Raw genomic sequence first — 18,138 nt, 5'->3', positions numbered from 1 at the left:
ATAGATAATATACAAAATCTAGAAATTAATATTAATATAACTTATGTATAGAATTATAGGTTTTATTAGATAAATTTTAATGATTTTTAAGTGTCGATAAAAATTTTGAAAATTAAACAGAAATAGATTAATATATTAGTAATTTCATATAAAATATGCAAAGGGTGTGGTTAAGTGAAATTTTGGCTTTAATAATGATTGAAAATGGAGTTAAATTTATTTAAACATATGAATGTTTTAAAGATTTGAAAAAGCACAAATTTCTGGGAAATTCGAAAATGTCGGTTGATCCCTTATTTGGAGGAGATTTAGTTAAGTCTCCTGCAGCTTTGGGTAATTTTATACCTCTTCCTCAGGCAAAGAATGTTCCAGCTTTTTTGAATAAATTATACAAGTAAGTAAATATAAAATTTGTATAGCTTTCTAAGTTAGTATAAAGTATGGTTTCGGATTCAGCATCTGACTCTCTTATAAAATGGTCTGCATCAGGTGATTCTTTTTTAGTTCTTCGCCCAGAACACGTAGCAAAACATATTCTTCCTCGGTTTTTTAAACATCATAATTTTTCTAGTTTTGTTCGTCAACTTAACAGTATGTGATTTTGTTTATTATTTTGTTTTCTTAGTGAGATATAGTGTATGGTTTTCATAAAGTTCCTCACCTTCAGCATGGGGTTCTTGAATCTGATTCTCCAAATGAAGTTTTAGAATTTTCTAATCCTAACTTTCTTCGGGATCAGCCGGATCTTCTTTGTTTAGTAACAAGGAAAAAGGGACCTCAGTCTGGAGAAGATGGTTCTTCTTTGGATTATTCTGCTATTATATCTGAAATTCAATCTATTAAAAAACACCAATTAACTATTTCTTCTGATTTAAAACGTATTCAAATGGATAATCAAGCTCTTTGGCAAGAAGCATTAAATTCAAGAGAAAAATGTCGTCACCTTCAGGAAACTATTGATAAAATTTTGAAATTTCTTGTTTCTATGTTTTCTCCTGAAAAAAGGAGTTTAGTTCAAAAAAAAAGACGTTTATTATTAGAGGAGAAATCAGTTTCTTCACAAGAGGAAAATTGCCATAGTAATTATTCTGTATCAAATGTGGGAAATCATTTTTCTCCACAAGAACTGTTGCCTAATGATGATGTTGTCTTGTCGTGTCTTATAGAACAAGGTATTATACAAAATGACGAGAATAGGTTTACTTTGCCTTACTTAAATACAACGCCATTATTGACTCCACCACTTATTTGTTCACATGAAAATTTATCTATTGAGCAACCATATTCGAATAATATTCTTGAGATTAAAACAAATGAGAATCTTGATAAGAATATAAACTCTCAAATAATTTCTCAAGATCAAGCTCTGCAATCATTAGTAAATTTGTTAGGGATGGATATTAATCAAATTAATCCTGAACTTCCTGCTGAAGATAATGTAGAAATTGTAAAAAATGTTAGTAATGGAAATTATACGTTAGAATCAAAGAATAATTCAACTGAATATTTTCCTAATGAGTATGATTATGAAAATGTTGATATTGATGAATTTTTAAATCAATATGGTAACCTATTTTTTAAAAATAAGAATCTATTAAATTTTATATTAGGAAGTGAGCATTCTTTTGATGAAAATAATTCTATTCTTTCTAATTCATCTGTAAAGAAGGATTCTAATACAGGAATATCTCAAGAAATTAATGGAGTTAATGGGGATATAAATATAAATAAAAATTTTTTGATATCTGGTTCTAAAAGAAAACGTATCTATTGATTTTTTAAATAAATATTAAGGATTTTAAGTTCGGATTGTAACAAAAGTATAGAAAATTTAATAAGTATTATAATATATATGTTTTATAGGAATATTAGGAATCTTCTCGGATTTTATTTTTATAGGTTGTATCAGAGAAATATTTTATCTAATGCGTGTTTGTTTTATCATTATTTTTAATTTGTTTTTTTGAGTATATCTTTATTTAAGAATATAATTTATATTTATGTATAATAATTTAAATATAAAATAGTAGAATTAATATTAAAATGAAAATATTTATATCATTTTACGGTCATAATTATTGCTGTAATAATAGTGAATAATTTTGAAATTTATTATATTTATAGTTTTGATTTTTAATATTATATAAAATCAATTAATTACTATATAATTTAATATAAATAAATGCATTTTACTTCTAAATTGAATTTATTTAAAAATAATTAAATCATTAATAAACATATAAAAAGTTTATAATAAATTAAATATTAATATTATTTATTATTTTGTTAAATAATTTATACTACAAATGTTTTAAATATTATTTAGGTTTAATTAAAATCTAAAATTTATGCTATATTTTTCTTTTATATAAATCCTAAATACATGAAAAGACTTCTAGTTTTTTAATATAAAGTCCTATTGACAAGTATTTGGAAGGATATATGTATAGCATAAATTTATAAATGGTTTTGTCAATAAAGGGATAATAATAAGGTATCATTAACAAAATAAAAATGAAACATTTATAAAAATTATTGTTTTAACTAATAATTTGTTCTTATCCTAATATTTTTAAATAAGATAATTTTTGTTACAATTATCCCACTGAACGTCTGCAAACTTTCTCAATAACACTTTCATAAACAATCTCACTAAAGTCAGTTGCCTGAATTTCAATTGAAATACCACTCAAAGCCCGTCGAAGTGCATCCTTAGAAGACGCATAAAGCATTTTTGATTTAATTGGAGATACATCAGGTGACCTAGATTTAATTAATCTCTTTTTTTATATTATATTAATCTTGTTTAACGATTATATTTACGTATACAATAAATAATAAAAAATAAATAATAAAAAAACTTACCAGACAAAAAAACATATCTAAAATAACCGTTAATCTCTTCTTTTATCTTACTTTTCTCCTCACCTTTTTCCTTCTTCCTTCTCCTTTCAATTCATACTCGAAATCATAAACTGCATAGCGACAATCATTTTCTGGCAAATCTTTAATGAACTCTTCATAATCCACATCTTTAGATGTCTTTTCAACAATAATATGTGTTTTCCCATCGTTTATAGAAAATATAATATATTTTATAGATTTACCATGCTTTAATTGATGAAACGATTCTAAACATTCATCACTCACTTGAACGCCCGATTTTGACTAGTCGATATATATTAGTTTATCTTGATAATTAATTTATTCCTCCTCCTCTTCTTCCTTACAAACAAACTTACCATAATAAATGATTTCAAGTAGCTTTTTTTCTTTGAAAAAAATCGTTAAAGGAGCTGTTGTTTTTAAAGATGTTACTTATGTCAAAAAAAAAGATTGTAAAGAGTAAACCTAACCCTTCCTTTATTATGCCCTAATCTTATCACTAATCTTGATCGTATCCCTATCCCTAAACCTAACCTTTCTTCATTACAGATTTCTTTATCCTAGACCTACTACGATCTTTATTAGGGTTAACCCTTTATCGATCTTCCCTTTTGTTTTTGCTTTTTTCGCGTCATGGCCTTCACGTCGATCAAACGTAAGATCAGGAGCAGGAATTGCATCCAATAAGTACGATTTGTGTGTCAATTAAAGGATTAATATGAGAGAAGTTATTTCAATTCACGTTGGTCAAGCAGGAACACAAATAGGAAATGGTAGGTTTTAAGTTGAATAATAAAAAAAAGAGAATCTAATCGAACATTTTCTGATAAAAATATTTAGCATGTTGGGAGGTAAATAAAGGGATAAAGGGAAAGATAGAATTGATTTATAATAGCTTTATTGTCTTGAACATGGAATTGAGGTGGAAATTCTATTTATTTATTGGTTAAAATGAATTGATAGAATTTTTAGCCGGATGGACGATTATCAGCAGAAAAAACGTCAAAACCTCTAGATGATGGGTTTAGTACGTTTTTTTCAGAGACGGGTATGTATATGAGGATTATATTTTTAGATTGACAGATTAATTTTGTTTTAGGAAGCGGGAAATATGTTCCGCGCAGCATCTATGTTGACCTTGAACCAAATGTGATTGATCAGGTTCGGACGGGAACATATCGACAACTTTTTCATCCAGAGCAATTAATTACGGGGAAGGAAGATGCGGCGAATAATTGTATATTTTATGGTTTTTTTCTTTAAAAAAATATTAATGTTATTGTAGATGCACGAGGTCATTATACAGTTGGAAAAGAACTTATTGATCATGTTCTTGATCGTATCCGCAGAGTAGCTGGTATTATGGCCTTTATTTTTCTTCATTTTTTTTTTATAATCTTAGATAATTGTACTGGTCTTCAAGGATTTCTTGTATTTCATTCTTTCGGCGGCGGTACGGGTTCTGGATTTGGCGCATTACTTTTGGAACGTCTTTCTGTTGATTATGGGAAGAAGTCGAAACTTGAATTTTCGGTATATCCTGCTCCTCAAGTCTCAACTTCTGTAGTGGAGCCGTATAATTCTATCTTAACTACACATACAACTCTTGAACATTCAGATTGCTCCTTTATGGTTGACAATGAGGCCATATATGATATTTGTCGTCGAAATCTTGATATTGAACGTCCGGGATATGAAAATTTAAATAGATTGATTGCACAAGTTGTCAGTAGCATTACGGCAAGTTTGAGGTTTGATGGTAGTTTGAATGTCGATTTGAATGAATTTCAAACGAATTTGGTTCCATATCCAAGAATTCATTTTCCATTGGTTACTTATGCGCCTCTTATTTCTGCAGCTAAAGCACATCATGAAGCTAACTCAGTTGCTGAAATAACTAATGCCTGTTTTGAGCCAAATAATCAAATGGTAGTTTTACTGTTTTCTTACTAATTCAATTGATAAATTAGGTTAAATGTGATCCTCGCAATGGAAAATATATGGCAACATGTCTTCTGTATCGAGGGGATATTGTAACAAAGGATGTTAATTCCGCTGTTTCTTCTATTCGAACAAAGCGTACTATTCAATTTGTAGATTGGTGCCCGACAGGTTTTAAACTTGGTGTTTGCTATCAACCACCTCAATATGTACCTGATGGTGATCTTGCCAAGGTCAGTAGAGCAGTATGTATGTTAAGTAATACAACATCTATTGCGGAGGCATGGAGTCGTCTTGATCATAAGTTTGATCTTATGTATAGCAAAAGAGCATTTGTTCATTGGTATGTCGGTGAAGGTATGGAGGAAGGTGAATTTAGTGAAGCACGGGAAGATCTTGCTGCTTTAGAAAAAGATTATGAAGAAGTATTTATTAGTTTGGATATTATGATTTAAATTGTTAATTTTATTTAGGTTGGCCAAGATTCTATTGAAGGAGAAATTATGGAAGAAGAATATTGAAGTGAAATTTTATTAGATTTAAGAACGTGGATGAAATTTAGTCTATAGTTGGTAGATTTTTATTTGAAAACAATAAATATATTTTCTGTACCAATTGTTTGTCTTAATGATTACTTGGTTTATAATAAACAATTTTATCATCTTCTTTGAACTGCATTTTTTAATTTTTTATTTGCAAAAGTAAATATATTGAAATAAAAATTTAAAATAAAATTAACTAAATTTTTCTTTATCCTTTTAAGGACATAAATTAAGATTCGAAAATATTAGATATAAATAGTAAACATTAAAAGTATTTATTATTATAAAAATTTAATATTATCATTATCAAACATTAAAAACTTTTAAAAAAAGTGTATATTTAAATCATGTATTCATAAATATACATATTATACACATATATATTATCTCTTTCAATAAATAGTATTAAATAACTAGTTTAATTTATGTTTGTCTTCATGATCATATTCTTAAATCCCTTTTTACTTCCCCATTCGCCATTCTTAGATTGTTTATTAGTCACATTAAAATTCAAGTTTTGCATCATAACATTAATATCATTTTGTAGATTAGAAACTCCTAAATCGAATGATGTATTGGTAACAGCATTAAGTGGCTGTACTTGGTGAAAATTCGTTTTTGACAATATTTGAGTGTTCATAGTTCTAATGTCATTAAGTGGCTTCATTGACCTGATTCTAGAATTCATATCTGATTTTTCAGAAAAATTACTTGTTAAAGGTAGCCCATTTGACGTTAAATTAGTAGCTGACAAAGATGCAACAGGACTAACTGATTGATCAGAAATACCAAAATTAGGTTTATTCCAAAAATTCATTGGTATATTATCTGTATTGTTTGAATTTAACCTATTAATTACAATATATTTAGCATCATTTTCACCACAAGAAGTGTATTCGAGACCCAATTTTTCTGCAATATAATGAATAATACGACGTTGTTGAAGACTTGTATCAAGAGGAAAAATCAACTCATTAGGAGCATTAGGACTCTGATCATTTCGGAAAAGCAATAAACGAGAATAAATTTTTAAAGTGGCTTCATCATTAAGATCAATATCTAAAATTATAAATATAAATATAGAAATAAATTGTAGATATAACCTTTGGATTTTCTTTTTCCTTTGAAAAATCCAGGATTAGATGAATTATGCTGTTCTTCATATTGGTTTCGTTTTTCCTTTTTTTCTCGATTTGCTTTTTCACGATCTGCTATGGGTAAAATACGTTTATATTCAACACGAAGTTTTCTGCCCATAATATCATGTCCATTAAGCGAAAGGATAACACGTGTTGTTTCTTCTGGTGTATAAAAATTAGCAAAAGCAAGACCTCTGAAATTTCCATTATCAAAATGATAATTGAATGCATATGGTTTAGGAATATCAAGTGTATCCTACACCTATTAATTTTTCCATTAAAAATAAAAAGACATACAAAAAGCTCAAGAAGCTGCTCCTTTTTTATTTGAAAAGGTATATTTTTAACAACAATAGCAGAAGGAAGTACACCATCTTCTGTTCGGGCAGTATTTTTCAAATTAGTTATTGTAGACTCCTGAAAAGAATTTTCTTGTAAATTATCCGAAGTATTAGCTTTAGAAGTGCCTGATGGCATAAAAGTAGTGGAAACATTTGGATTTTGTGAAGAATTGTTCGTATCCGAATTATTTACCCATTTCTATGAATTGTTAAAACAATTAGCTAAAAAAAAAATGTCTACAAACATTAGTAACTCTTTCTTTTCCTTCTGGTATTGATCTCCAAGATGCATATCCGTAATTATCATACGGTATAGATTGAGTAGTTGAATAATAATAAGGATAGGATGGTGATATTGTTGAGCTTTGAAAATTTGAAGATCCCATGGTATTTACAGATATAAATGGCGCCGTCTGTGGACAAAAAGCATAATGCGAATCTTTTAATCGTTCAAAATGTGCTGCATCATTATGTAAGGCTGTTTGTTGAGAGCTTGTCTGTGTATATTGAAAAGGAAAACGTCTTGAAAAAATATTATCTGGAGATTGTATTGACATTGGTGTAGATGCTTGTGTTAATGATTCTGTTGCTGATGCTTGCGTTTTTCCTAAATTATTTGTCCATAACAGTGGTGATGAAAATGATCGAAGAAGTGGTAATTCTTTTATATCCTTTTCATGATTCAAAGAATATCCATTAAACAAACGAGATTGAGATATATCATCTCGTTTAGTTGAAAAATTTTTTACACCCTGATAATAATTCATTTTTTTGTGATGTTCTGCCTCATCATAAGCTTCTAATTGTGATGATTCATCTGTAACCGCCATTGGATCTACAAGACTTTTTTAAAAACTAAACAAAAGAAATAAATGATAACCTTTACGATAACCCTTTAAATTTATAATAAATAATCCTAATTTTTTAAATAAATCTCAAAATATTATTTTTTCAGATTTTTATAAAACGAATTTTAATTTAAGTATTTATTGTTAAAGATCTTTCAAAATATCCCTTGATAAAAATAACATAGAGATAGATGTATGTCTAATTTAAATGATAAAGCTTATATATCCATTAAATATAGTACTGAACATTGAAACCATTCAATGTTCAGTACGGAAGAGATTTTAACCCTAACCCTTATAATTATAGGTATGACATAACCCTATGTTTTATCATGCGAAAAGATCGTGATAAGCTTAGGTATATGTAATATAAGGGTTAGGGTTGTTGAATACAAGATTCAAGAGATTTTAATAAAGCTGAGATCGAAATATCTTATTGACATTTTAAGAAACATAAATATTTCTTTATATTCATTATTATTATTTCTTTTGACAATAAAACTTTATTATATAGTTTATCGATATTAAATATTTGTTTTTTAAGAACGTAGTAAATTTAATACGAACGAAAGATGTCGGGTAAAGGCAAATCACATGGTGGGAAAGGGAAAAGCGGAGGAAAGAGTGGAGAAGGACGGATACAAGTTTCTCATTCAGCACGTGCAGGGCTTCAGGTGAGTATTTGAGAAAGAAAAGGGACTTGGATTAATGAGCGATTTAGTTTCCAGTAGGTCGTGTTCGACGATTTATGAAAGCGTGTACACAGAATAACGTACGTGTGGGAGCAACAGCTAGTGTTTATATTGCAGCAGTTCTTGAATATCTTACTGCGGAAGTTCTTGAGCTTGCAGGAAACGCGTCAAAAGATCTTAAAGTTAAACGTATTACACCGCGACATTTGCAACTAGGTATAAGTTGTTTTTTTTTTTTGATTTATTTAATTATATTGACAATGAATAGCAATTCGGGGGGATGAGGAGTTAGATTCGTAAGTATCAAAGATGGCTAAGGGATGATTTTTATTTGTAATATAGATTGATTCGTGCTACGATTGCAGGTGGTGGTGTTTTGCCTGTAAGTATTTGAAATTATATTGTTTAGATATTAATTTGTATTAGCATATCAACAAAACATTGCTTCAAACACCGAAGAATAAGAAAGTTTCCCAGAAATAAATGTGTATTAAATTTTATTCAATTCATTTCATAATTAATTAGCTCTACGTATACTTTTAGTTTTCGTTATTATACGTAAATGTTAAAAAATTGTTTTTATCATTAATTGTGGTTTTAAGCTTATATATTTATTTTTATCAACTGACCATATTTTCATCTTGTACTATATTCAATCTTAATTATGACAAGAATATATATGTTTGATTGCTTATATTTTTTGATAAACGTTATGTTTTATTACTTATTTATGGCTCTTTTGTTTTATTATAATATAGATTTATATATTTATAAAAAAAAATCAAATTTCTTAAATAGTTTTTAATTAACATTGGTAATAAATTTAAAATGATGCATAAACTTTCATATATTATATATGTATATATTTTGATTTGTTTTCATAATATTATTTTAATGTAACTTCATTAGTAATTTATTTATCGTTCTTCATATATTTATTAATAAAATACATCTTAAGTGTACTTTTTTATTATTTATAAAAATTTCATTAAATATTTCTATTTCTATTACAGTAAATTTTTCAAATTTATTTATATTTTTTATTAGATCTTCTCTACTAGATATATTATAGATTATTTAAACGAAATATTAACTTCCTCTGAAATAAATACATTTAAAATCTTTTATTTTAAAAAAAATAATTGACAAAACATATTGATAGTTATATTAATATTTGTATATTAACCACTTATACATTAATTTTAGTAAAAAAATTGTGTGCTAAGTAAAAATTCCCAACATTAGATAAATTAATAATTTATAAAATTTAAAATAAAAACATTATTTCATGTCATTAAACAATACGTTTAAAGAATAATAGCAATAACATTATGTTCATTACGCTGATAATGAAGATCTTTATATTATAGAATAAAAACTACTTACTTAAAATGCATATAGATAATATATATCAATATCAATAACCTCGATGACCAACATTATAAGACCAGTCTTTTAATTGATTTCAATAAGTTCATAAATCAACATACCAATGACTTTGTTCTTCATTTAGACCATAAATATTAATGAAAAACAAAAAAATAATTTTACTAAGTGCTTTTATTGTTTTTTTTTTTTATTTTTTAATGTTTGTCCTTCACCAAAAAAAGCCTTTTTAAATTTGTCATTTTCATTTATGGTTTCTATAGGTTTTATTTCATAACCAAAAAAAAGGGTTCCAAAAGGAACTCTTAGAGGAGCAGGTGGTGCATCATTATCCTCGCTTTTCGATATTTTAATATCAGTCATCATAGATTCTTGATAATTTTCAACAGGTCCACCATTTAATTTATGTCCTGTAGACAAAAAAGAGCTATTCTTCCCCATTTTTGAAGTACTAGAAGTCAGTGCTTCTTGATGTCTTATTTTTTTTTCAATATTGCCCATAATTTGCATATGATTATAAGCATCTGATTTTTTCAGAGGTTCGGGCTCAGAATAACCAAGAGGAGGCGCAAAATCTACCTAATTATATATTAGAAAGACTTTTTTAAATAATATTACTTACTTCTAAATCTGTTTCAAGAACAGAAATACTTCCTCTACCATCATTTGGTTTAATATCCAATACTTCTATTTCATATATTTGCTCATTATAATTAATTTGAAATATATCTTCTTTAGTTAAGGCAGAAAAATTTCTTAGAGCATTTTCTAATCTAAAACAAATCAATGTCATCTAAAGCATTTTATAAATCAATACACAGCTTTAGGATCAGTAATTTGAAGAAAATCAGGATGTTGAGGCCGGATTTTTACATAAGATCCCTGTGGAAGTTTTGTGCTAATAACCGATAATAAATCACCTTGTTCAAGCAAAAGTGACTGCATCATCTAAACCTTATCAAATTATCCAATATAAATTTCTTCAAATAATACCCATAAAGGTAAATAAATTCTTCCTTCTTCAGCAATAAATTCTAAAACTCCAGCATGTGTAATTCTTTCTTTTTCCGGATTTTTTAATTCAAAAAGCATAGGATAAGAAATATTTAAACGTGCTAACATCATTTAATAAACTTCATTCAAATAGAAAAATATATTATTTCTTACAAAGCTTATTTAAAGCACTTGGAGGAAGTATAACTTTTTTTATTAATAGATATCTTTTTTTTAAAAATTTATACCTTTTCCGCCAAAATTAACTGAATCCCTTTCATTTCCTTCCATCATTGAAATACTATAACATCGATAATATCCTTTAAAAGGCTGATTTACCTGGAAATCTAGAAACGACCATCCGTCAAACCCATAATCATCACTGTTTATATCATTATAAAACCGATCCCTTGCAAACTTGATATTCATTAAAAAAATTCAAAAATAACAAAAAATATAAATTACCATATTTTTAAATAATTAAAAGAAAATATAATTTAAGTTTAATATAACAAAAATTCGATTATGTTATATAAACGTCTTTACAAAAAAATAATATAATAAATAATAAAAATTTATTTTCCTTAAAAACAAATAAACATATTTTATATTTTTATTAAAATTTGAGATTTTAAAATGATAAAAATAGTTTAAAATAAATAATATATTAAATAAAAATATTCATCTTATTACGTAATCATGTATTTAATAAAGGAATAAGTTTTCTTAAAAACTTATAATTAAACTATCTTAATACTGTTTAAAAAAAAGAATATTATAAATAAAAAATAATTAATATTATTAATAAAGTTTACTATTCTTATTGAAATATAGATCCAATTGATCATAGAAGATTTTTTTAAGGTTTTTTATAAATTGATATTTTCATATATATTGAAAGCCCTCCGAAAAAAAGTTCTAAAAAACTATTCTTGAATTATAGTTAATTTTGTTGATTAAAAGGACATTTGAATAGATATTTTAAAGAAGGAAGAGATATCAAAGCTGAGAAATGAATTCAAAAATACAGAAAACATCAGAACATGGTTTTTACTTTTAAAAAAATTATAATTTGGACAAAATTGATATAAAATAGATATATTAGTTAATTTAACACCAGAAGAAAGTGAGGCTTATGAAAAGCTTTTCTGTGAAGCAGATCCGGATAATATTGGTGTTCTTTTAGGAGAGAATTCGATTAATTTTTTTGAAAAAACGGGGCTTTCTCCTCAAATTCTGGGAGAAGTAAGAATTTGAAGAGAAATTTCCTTAATTTACCTTTATTAGATATGGAAGATTGCAGATGATGAAAATATGGGATTTCTTACGCGAAAAAGATTTAATATTGCTCTTCGTTTGGTGGGACATGCTCAAGAAGGGCGTCGACCAAGTATAGATTTAATTAATTTAAGTATATTGTATTTAGAGTTTATGGATTTGTGTTTAACAATTTCTAAGAATGCCCATTACCAAAATTTAATACAAAAAAACCCATAAATTGGAATATACCATCTCAACCTCCCGAAAAAATCCCATTAATAACTACAGAAGAAAGGAATCGTTATCATAATATGTTTAAAAATCTTAAATTAACTAATGGCTTTATAAAAGGTACTAATATTTATTATTTTTTTTAAAAAAATATTAATTAGAGTAGGATCTCAAGCAAAATCAATATTCTTACGAACACATTTGTCAAATGAAATATTAGGTCAAATATGGTAAATGCATTTTTTTTAAAAACCTTCATTTTATAATATTGTAGGAATTTAGTTGATATTCATCATCGAGGCGCTTTAAATATTACAGAATTCACAGTTGCTATGCATTTAATTCATTCATTTATAAATGGTTCATTAAAAAAAATACCATCTATTTTACCTCCTTGGGTTTTTAATATGGCTATTGGAAAAACATATAGTCATGGATCTTCTCACAAAGTAATTTCTGAACATTCAGTTACAAAAAATACTAGTAATCTAAATGAAAAAGATTTTTCTAATAATTTATCACGCAAATATTATAAACATCAACATGTACACAGCAAACCTAATCTTTTTTTTGAGATTGATACAATTCCACCAAATGATTGGAATATAAAACCACAGGAAAGATTTCAATATAGTAATCTTTTTAAATCGATTGATAAAGCTAATGAAAATTATTTAACTGGCGATGAAGCAGTGTCCTTTTTTTTATCATCAAAGTTACCAGAAAAGACTTTAGCGCATATATGGGATTTAGCAGACCTAGATAAAAGTGGTAAACTTAATAAAGAAGAATTTATCATAGCAATACATTTAATACGACAAAAACTAGTAGGTGTGGACCTTCCAGCGTCTTTACCGCAAGAATTAATGCCACCTTTTTTTCAAAAAAATCTTCCACAAGAAAACACGTATTTCTTATCACCATCTAATCAGGAACCATCTAGCTCTATAACAACTGAATCTTTTGATATAAATAATTCTTTTTCTCCGCAAGTTCAAACAACATCACCATCTCTTCCATCATCAATTTTTTCAATTAAACAAACTACTACTGATCCATATGTCGAAGCTTCAGCTATAATACCATCTTCGGATTCTGTATTCTCACCATCATGTTCTCATCTAGAAACACCATCTATTCATTCATCTCAAAGAGCACCTTTTATTTCTACATCTGCTTTTAAACAATCTATTGTATCATCTGTTACTCCAGATTCTAAAGCTTCTCTTCAAAAGCCATCTACTACAGTAGTAGATTTATTAAGTGATACGAATATTGAGAATCTTGAAAAAAAAGATAATGATACTAGTGAAATGGAAAACACTTCTAATAAAATTTCTTCTCTTTCTAAACAAATACAAGAATTAAAACAGACAGTCACTTTGACAGAATCAGAGTTAAAGGCCTCTAATGATGAGAACTGCGAAATTGAAGAAAGATTATCACAGATTTATATTTTATATAAAAAAGAAGTGAAAACTGTTCAAAAAATTCAAGAAGATCTTACAGAATCTCGTGCAACTACGCAAAAACTAAAACAGAAATATTCAATTCTTAAAACAAGATTATATACTTTGCAAAATCAAAAACAGGAACAACTTGAAAATTTAAAACATAGTACAGATGAAAATATCGAATTACAACATAAAATAGAATTAATGAATAATCAATTGTCTTGTTTAAAAGAAGAGTTAGAAAATATTGGAAAAGATTCATTAGATCAAAAAAATATGATTATGATGAGCAAAAAACAATTATCTATATTCGAAGATAATTATACGCAATTGAAAGCCAATATTGATAAAGATATAGTGATACATAATGTCAATGAAAATAATGATTCTGACTCTGTCTTATCTACTAGTAATCAATCATCAAATCCATTTCATCAAATATCTGATTCTAATGAAATAAAACAAATATCCCCATTGTTTATTCCTGTGCGTAATAAAATTAATACCAAGGGTCAATCAAACATACAGGACAATTCTATTAAAGATTTATCATCAAACATAAATTTACAAATTTTAAAAAGACGAGATAGTTTATCAGAGTCTTTAGATTCATCAGTGGTCGTTCAAGCTCCAGAATCTACTCCTGGAAAATTATCTAGAATAAGTTCTTATCCTGGAACACCTATACCATGGATTATGAATAAAAGCAATTCTCCTAAAATCTTAAATGAATTATCTTCAAACTTTGACTCTGATATCTTTCTTAAGGATTCTTCTATAGAAAAGTTTGAGTTCTATAAAGAAAATCCATATTATGACTTAGAAGTTACGAATGTCTCGAGTAATTCTAAAAAAAATTCAGATGAATCATGTAACGAGAACGAGTTTAAAAAAGGTACATTTAATGTAAATAATTTAGATACAGAATTATTATATCCATCCAACAATAAAGAAGATATTTCATTGGATTCAAGTTCTAGGTTGGATGATATTTTATATAAAGAGTGCAGTATCAGATATTCGGACATTCAGAATACAACTTTACCAGAGGAAAATATAACAGGAAAACTTCCTGGAACATTTCCAGTAGATTCTGATAGCCGAATAGTGAACCAAGAAATTTATTACACATTTAATGATAAAGAGAAAAGTATAAAAGATGATGTACGTTTATATTTTTTTATCACATTATTAAATAATTCTAGAAAACTAATAAAAAAACAGAAAATGCACATTTTGATCCATTTTCATCTAAAAATAGCAATGATATTGTACCTAAGAAAAATAAGGCTGATTTTGATGAGGCATTTTCAAATTTTATTGCAGAATCAGATGACTTTTCTAAAAATGACAACTTTGCATCGAAGTTTCCACCTATTGAAGATTTTCATAATTTATCTGAATCTAATGACATTAATAATTACAATAATGATTTAATTGGTAATTCATTCTAATTTTTTCTTCTAAAAATTCATAAAATACATTAGCTCATAATAAAAATAAGGACCCTGTCATTAATTTATCAACATTTAATGCTGATTATAATGTTTCTTATAATACAGAAACATCCACGACAGATGGAAAGAATATAATGAACTCTAATACAGTGCAATTATTAATTAATAATTTTAAAGAAACGCAATCTAAAGAATCTTTATCAAGTTTACACAAATTTGATTCAAATAATATTGAAATTTCAGATGTTACATTACAACTAGATAATATACCAGAAAAATATGAAGATAAACGGTTTCATGATCTTATTGCAACAAAAGAAGTTAATAGTTTCAAATCCGATCTTTCTACTCAAGACATCAAATTTAATACTTTTTTCACCCAGCCTTTTTCTGAAGAACCTAAACATGATTGGGTAGCTATTAATTGTACAACGGATTCTCCGTTATTAAATGGTCAAGATATATCTATTAATCCTGATCCTACTTCTACAAAATAAAAATTCAACTTATTTTACATAATAATTATAAAACAATTAAATATAAATTCAATTACACTAATCTTTTCAAAATACGTTTAGGTTTTCTTTATTTCTTATTAAGAATTTTTATATCTTTCATATATACATCATCTTTATATATATATATATTAGTACATAATTTGAAATATAATACTTTTTTATATTTTGCTAATTATATAAAATAAAGAATATCTTTAATGTAAAGTCTTTCTTCACTTGTTATATATTTTCTTTTTCATTTTTCCATGACATTCTATCGTTTATCATACTGATCGACGTTTTTAAAATGTCTAAGGAAAAAAGCTTCCACGAGATTCCATGAAAGAAAGATATAAGATCGAGACGTATGCGGAGGTAGAGAAGGTATTAAATTGATAAGCGATTGAAGTATTTATTATAACAAGGGATGGCATTTGAGAAAGCAAGTGAGTAGAAAGTATAGAAAAATAGAAAAAAAACTAATATGTATAATTTGTTTAGTTGGTATTGATTTAGGCACTACATTTTCTTGTGTAGGAGTCTGGCAGAATGATCGAGTTGAAATTATTGCAAATGATCAAGGGAATCGAACTACACCCTCATATGTAGCATTTTCAGATACAGAGCGGCTGATTGGGGATTCTGCAAAGAATCAAGTTGCTATGAATCCATCGAACACAGTTTTTGATGCAAAACGTCTAATTGGCCGTAAATTTGGGGAACCAGAGGTTCAGGCGGATATGAAGCATTGGCCGTTTAAAGTAATTGATAGAGGTGGAAAACCATATATCCAGGTGGAATTTAAAGGGGAATCCAAAACATTTACCCCGGAAGAAATTTCATCAATGGTCCTTATAAAGATGAAAGAGGTAGCAGAATCATATCTTGGAAAAACAATAACGAATGCGGTCATTACTGTTCCTGCTTATTTTAATGATTCTCAACGACAGGCTACAAAGGATGCTGGTTTGATTGCTGGATTGAATGTTCTTCGGATTATCAATGAGCCTACCGCAGCTGCTATTGCATATGGGTTGGATAAGAAAACGGAAGGGGAAAGAAACGTACTTATTTTTGATCTTGGAGGAGGCACTTTTGATGTATCCTTATTGACAATTGAAGAGGGCATTTTTGAAGTCAAAGCAACAGCTGGCGATACTCATTTAGGAGGTGAAGATTTCGATAATCGTCTTGTAAATCACTTTGTTCAGGAATTTAAACGTAAACATAAAAAAGATATTTCTGGAAATCCACGTGCGCTTCGACGGCTTAGAACTGCATGTGAGCGTGCCAAACGATCTCTTTCTTCATCAACACAAACAAGTATTGAAATTGATTCTCTATATGAGGGTATTGATTTATATACTTCCATCACTCGTGCTCGATTCGAAGAACTTTGTCAAGATCTTTTCCGAGGAACCATGGAACCAGTTGAAAAGGTTCTTCGAGACGCTAAAATTGATAAGTCAAGTGTTCATGAAATTGTTTTAGTTGGTGGTTCTACACGTATCCCTCGTATTCAAAAATTAGTTTCAGATTTCTTTAATGGGAAAGAGCCTAACAAATCAATCAATCCTGATGAAGCAGTTGCTTATGGTGCTGCTGTTCAAGCAGCTATTCTTTCTGGAGATACTTCAGAAAAAACGCAAGATTTGCTTTTACTTGATGTGGCTCCTCTTTCAATGGGTATCGAAACTGCAGGTGGTGTGATGACTCCACTTATAAAACGAAATACAACTGTTCCCACTAAGAAATCCGAAGTTTTCTCTACTTATTCAGACAATCAACCCGGTGTATTGATTCAAGTATTTGAAGGAGAACGCCCACGTACACGTGATTGCCATCTACTTGGTTGCTTCGATTTGACAGGTATTCCGCCTGCACCTCGTGGTGTTCCTCAGATTGAGGTTACCTTCGATGTGGACGCAAATTCAATTCTTAATGTTTCTGCTGTCGAAAAAGGGACCGGCAAAACGAATAAGATTGAAATTAAAAATGAAAAAGGACGTTTAACCAAGGAAGAAATAGAACGCATGATTCAGGAAGCAGAGAAATACAAGGCAGAAGATGAAGAAGAAGCACAACGTGTTTCTGCTAAAAATGGATTGGAATCTTATGCCTATAGTTTGAAAAATACTTTATCGGATAGCAAAGTGGGTGATAAGATTGGCGAAGCAGAAAAAACAAAGCTTGAGAAAGCAGTAGCCGATGTGACTTCATGGTTAGAAACAAATCAAACCGCTACTAAAGATGAATATTCTTCTAGACAAAAAGAGCTCGAGGCCATTGCTGGACCTATTATGATGAAATTCTATCAATCAGGTGATGGTGTTCCAGGAATGGGAGGAGCATATGGTCAGCCAGGTGGTTTCCCTGGAGCAACTGATGATCATGGGCCATCTGTAGAGGAAGTAGATTAAGAATAATAACATCAATGCTGTGATTTTTTTGAAATGTATCTAGTTATTTAA

General features: G+C 28.1%; 8 protein-coding genes across 8 annotated transcripts; 5 read left to right on the top strand and 3 right to left on the bottom strand.

Moving 5' to 3' along the window:
* Window positions 1-118: 118 nt before the first annotated feature.
* On the top strand, window positions 119-1,774 carry PNEG_02594 (hypothetical protein; the record flags this gene model as incomplete). Its single annotated transcript, XM_007876418.1, has 4 exons — window positions 119-394; window positions 440-591; window positions 636-1,565; window positions 1,611-1,774. The coding sequence occupies exons 1-4, from the start codon at window positions 279-281 to the stop codon at window positions 1,772-1,774; spliced, it is 1,362 nt and encodes a 453-aa protein (XP_007874609.1). The 5' UTR covers window positions 119-278.
* Window positions 1,775-2,597: 823 nt separating this feature from the next.
* Window positions 2,598-3,286, bottom strand: PNEG_02593 (hypothetical protein; the record flags this gene model as incomplete). Its single annotated transcript, XM_007876417.1, has 4 exons — window positions 3,243-3,286; window positions 2,929-3,168; window positions 2,866-2,882; window positions 2,598-2,763 (listed from the first exon to the last, which is right to left on the bottom strand). Exons 1-4 carry the CDS (start codon window positions 3,243-3,245, stop codon window positions 2,598-2,600), a joined length of 426 nt encoding a protein of 141 aa, XP_007874608.1. The 5' UTR covers window positions 3,246-3,286.
* Window positions 3,287-3,550: 264 nt separating this feature from the next.
* Window positions 3,551-5,372, top strand: PNEG_02592 (tubulin alpha chain). The gene is made up of 9 exons (XM_007876416.1): window positions 3,551-3,659; window positions 3,727-3,737; window positions 3,782-3,808; window positions 3,859-3,934; window positions 3,986-4,123; window positions 4,172-4,243; window positions 4,289-4,815; window positions 4,857-5,252; window positions 5,301-5,372. Exons 1-9 carry the CDS (start codon window positions 3,605-3,607, stop codon window positions 5,346-5,348), a joined length of 1,350 nt encoding a protein of 449 aa, XP_007874607.1. The 5' UTR covers window positions 3,551-3,604; the 3' UTR covers window positions 5,349-5,372.
* Window positions 5,373-5,787: 415 nt separating this feature from the next.
* Window positions 5,788-7,679, bottom strand: PNEG_02591 (hypothetical protein; the record flags this gene model as incomplete). Its single annotated transcript, XM_007876415.1, has 4 exons — window positions 5,788-6,428; window positions 6,473-6,764; window positions 6,806-7,048; window positions 7,095-7,679. 4 exons carry the CDS (start codon window positions 7,677-7,679, stop codon window positions 5,788-5,790), a joined length of 1,761 nt encoding a protein of 586 aa, XP_007874606.1.
* A 590-nt stretch (window positions 7,680-8,269) lies between these two features.
* On the top strand, window positions 8,270-8,872 carry PNEG_02590 (histone H2A.Z; the record flags this gene model as incomplete). Its single annotated transcript, XM_007876414.1, has 5 exons — window positions 8,270-8,371; window positions 8,419-8,605; window positions 8,658-8,685; window positions 8,732-8,771; window positions 8,816-8,872. 5 exons carry the CDS (start codon window positions 8,270-8,272, stop codon window positions 8,870-8,872), a joined length of 414 nt encoding a protein of 137 aa, XP_007874605.1.
* Window positions 8,873-9,949: 1,077 nt separating this feature from the next.
* On the bottom strand, window positions 9,950-11,347 carry PNEG_02589 (hypothetical protein; the record flags this gene model as incomplete). Its single annotated transcript, XM_007876413.1, has 7 exons — window positions 11,234-11,347; window positions 11,017-11,185; window positions 10,943-10,975; window positions 10,769-10,890; window positions 10,593-10,723; window positions 10,398-10,548; window positions 9,950-10,354 (listed from the first exon to the last, which is right to left on the bottom strand). The coding sequence occupies exons 1-7, from the start codon at window positions 11,234-11,236 to the stop codon at window positions 9,950-9,952; spliced, it is 1,014 nt and encodes a 337-aa protein (XP_007874604.1). The 5' UTR covers window positions 11,237-11,347.
* Window positions 11,348-11,780: 433 nt separating this feature from the next.
* PNEG_02588 (hypothetical protein) lies at window positions 11,781-15,667 on the top strand (the record flags this gene model as incomplete). Its single annotated transcript, XM_007876412.2, has 8 exons — window positions 11,781-11,814; window positions 11,865-12,013; window positions 12,056-12,179; window positions 12,227-12,379; window positions 12,426-12,489; window positions 12,534-14,877; window positions 14,919-15,153; window positions 15,201-15,667. The coding sequence occupies 8 exons, from the start codon at window positions 11,781-11,783 to the stop codon at window positions 15,665-15,667; spliced, it is 3,570 nt and encodes a 1,189-aa protein (XP_007874603.1).
* A 411-nt stretch (window positions 15,668-16,078) lies between these two features.
* On the top strand, window positions 16,079-18,110 carry PNEG_02587 (hsp72-like protein). The gene is made up of 2 exons (XM_007876411.1): window positions 16,079-16,113; window positions 16,169-18,110. The coding sequence occupies exons 1-2, from the start codon at window positions 16,095-16,097 to the stop codon at window positions 18,085-18,087; spliced, it is 1,938 nt and encodes a 645-aa protein (XP_007874602.1). The 5' UTR covers window positions 16,079-16,094; the 3' UTR covers window positions 18,088-18,110.
* The last annotated feature ends 28 nt before the right edge of the window (window positions 18,111-18,138 follow it).

Source organism: Pneumocystis murina (assembly GCF_000349005.2).
Source record: "Pneumocystis murina B123 chromosome Unknown supercont1.11, whole genome shotgun sequence".
In the NCBI taxonomy this organism is placed as follows: Eukaryota; Fungi; Ascomycota; class Pneumocystomycetes; order Pneumocystales; family Pneumocystaceae; genus Pneumocystis; species Pneumocystis murina.
Note: the sequence above shows the minus strand (reverse complement) of the source record. Positions and strands in the feature narration are given on the sequence as shown.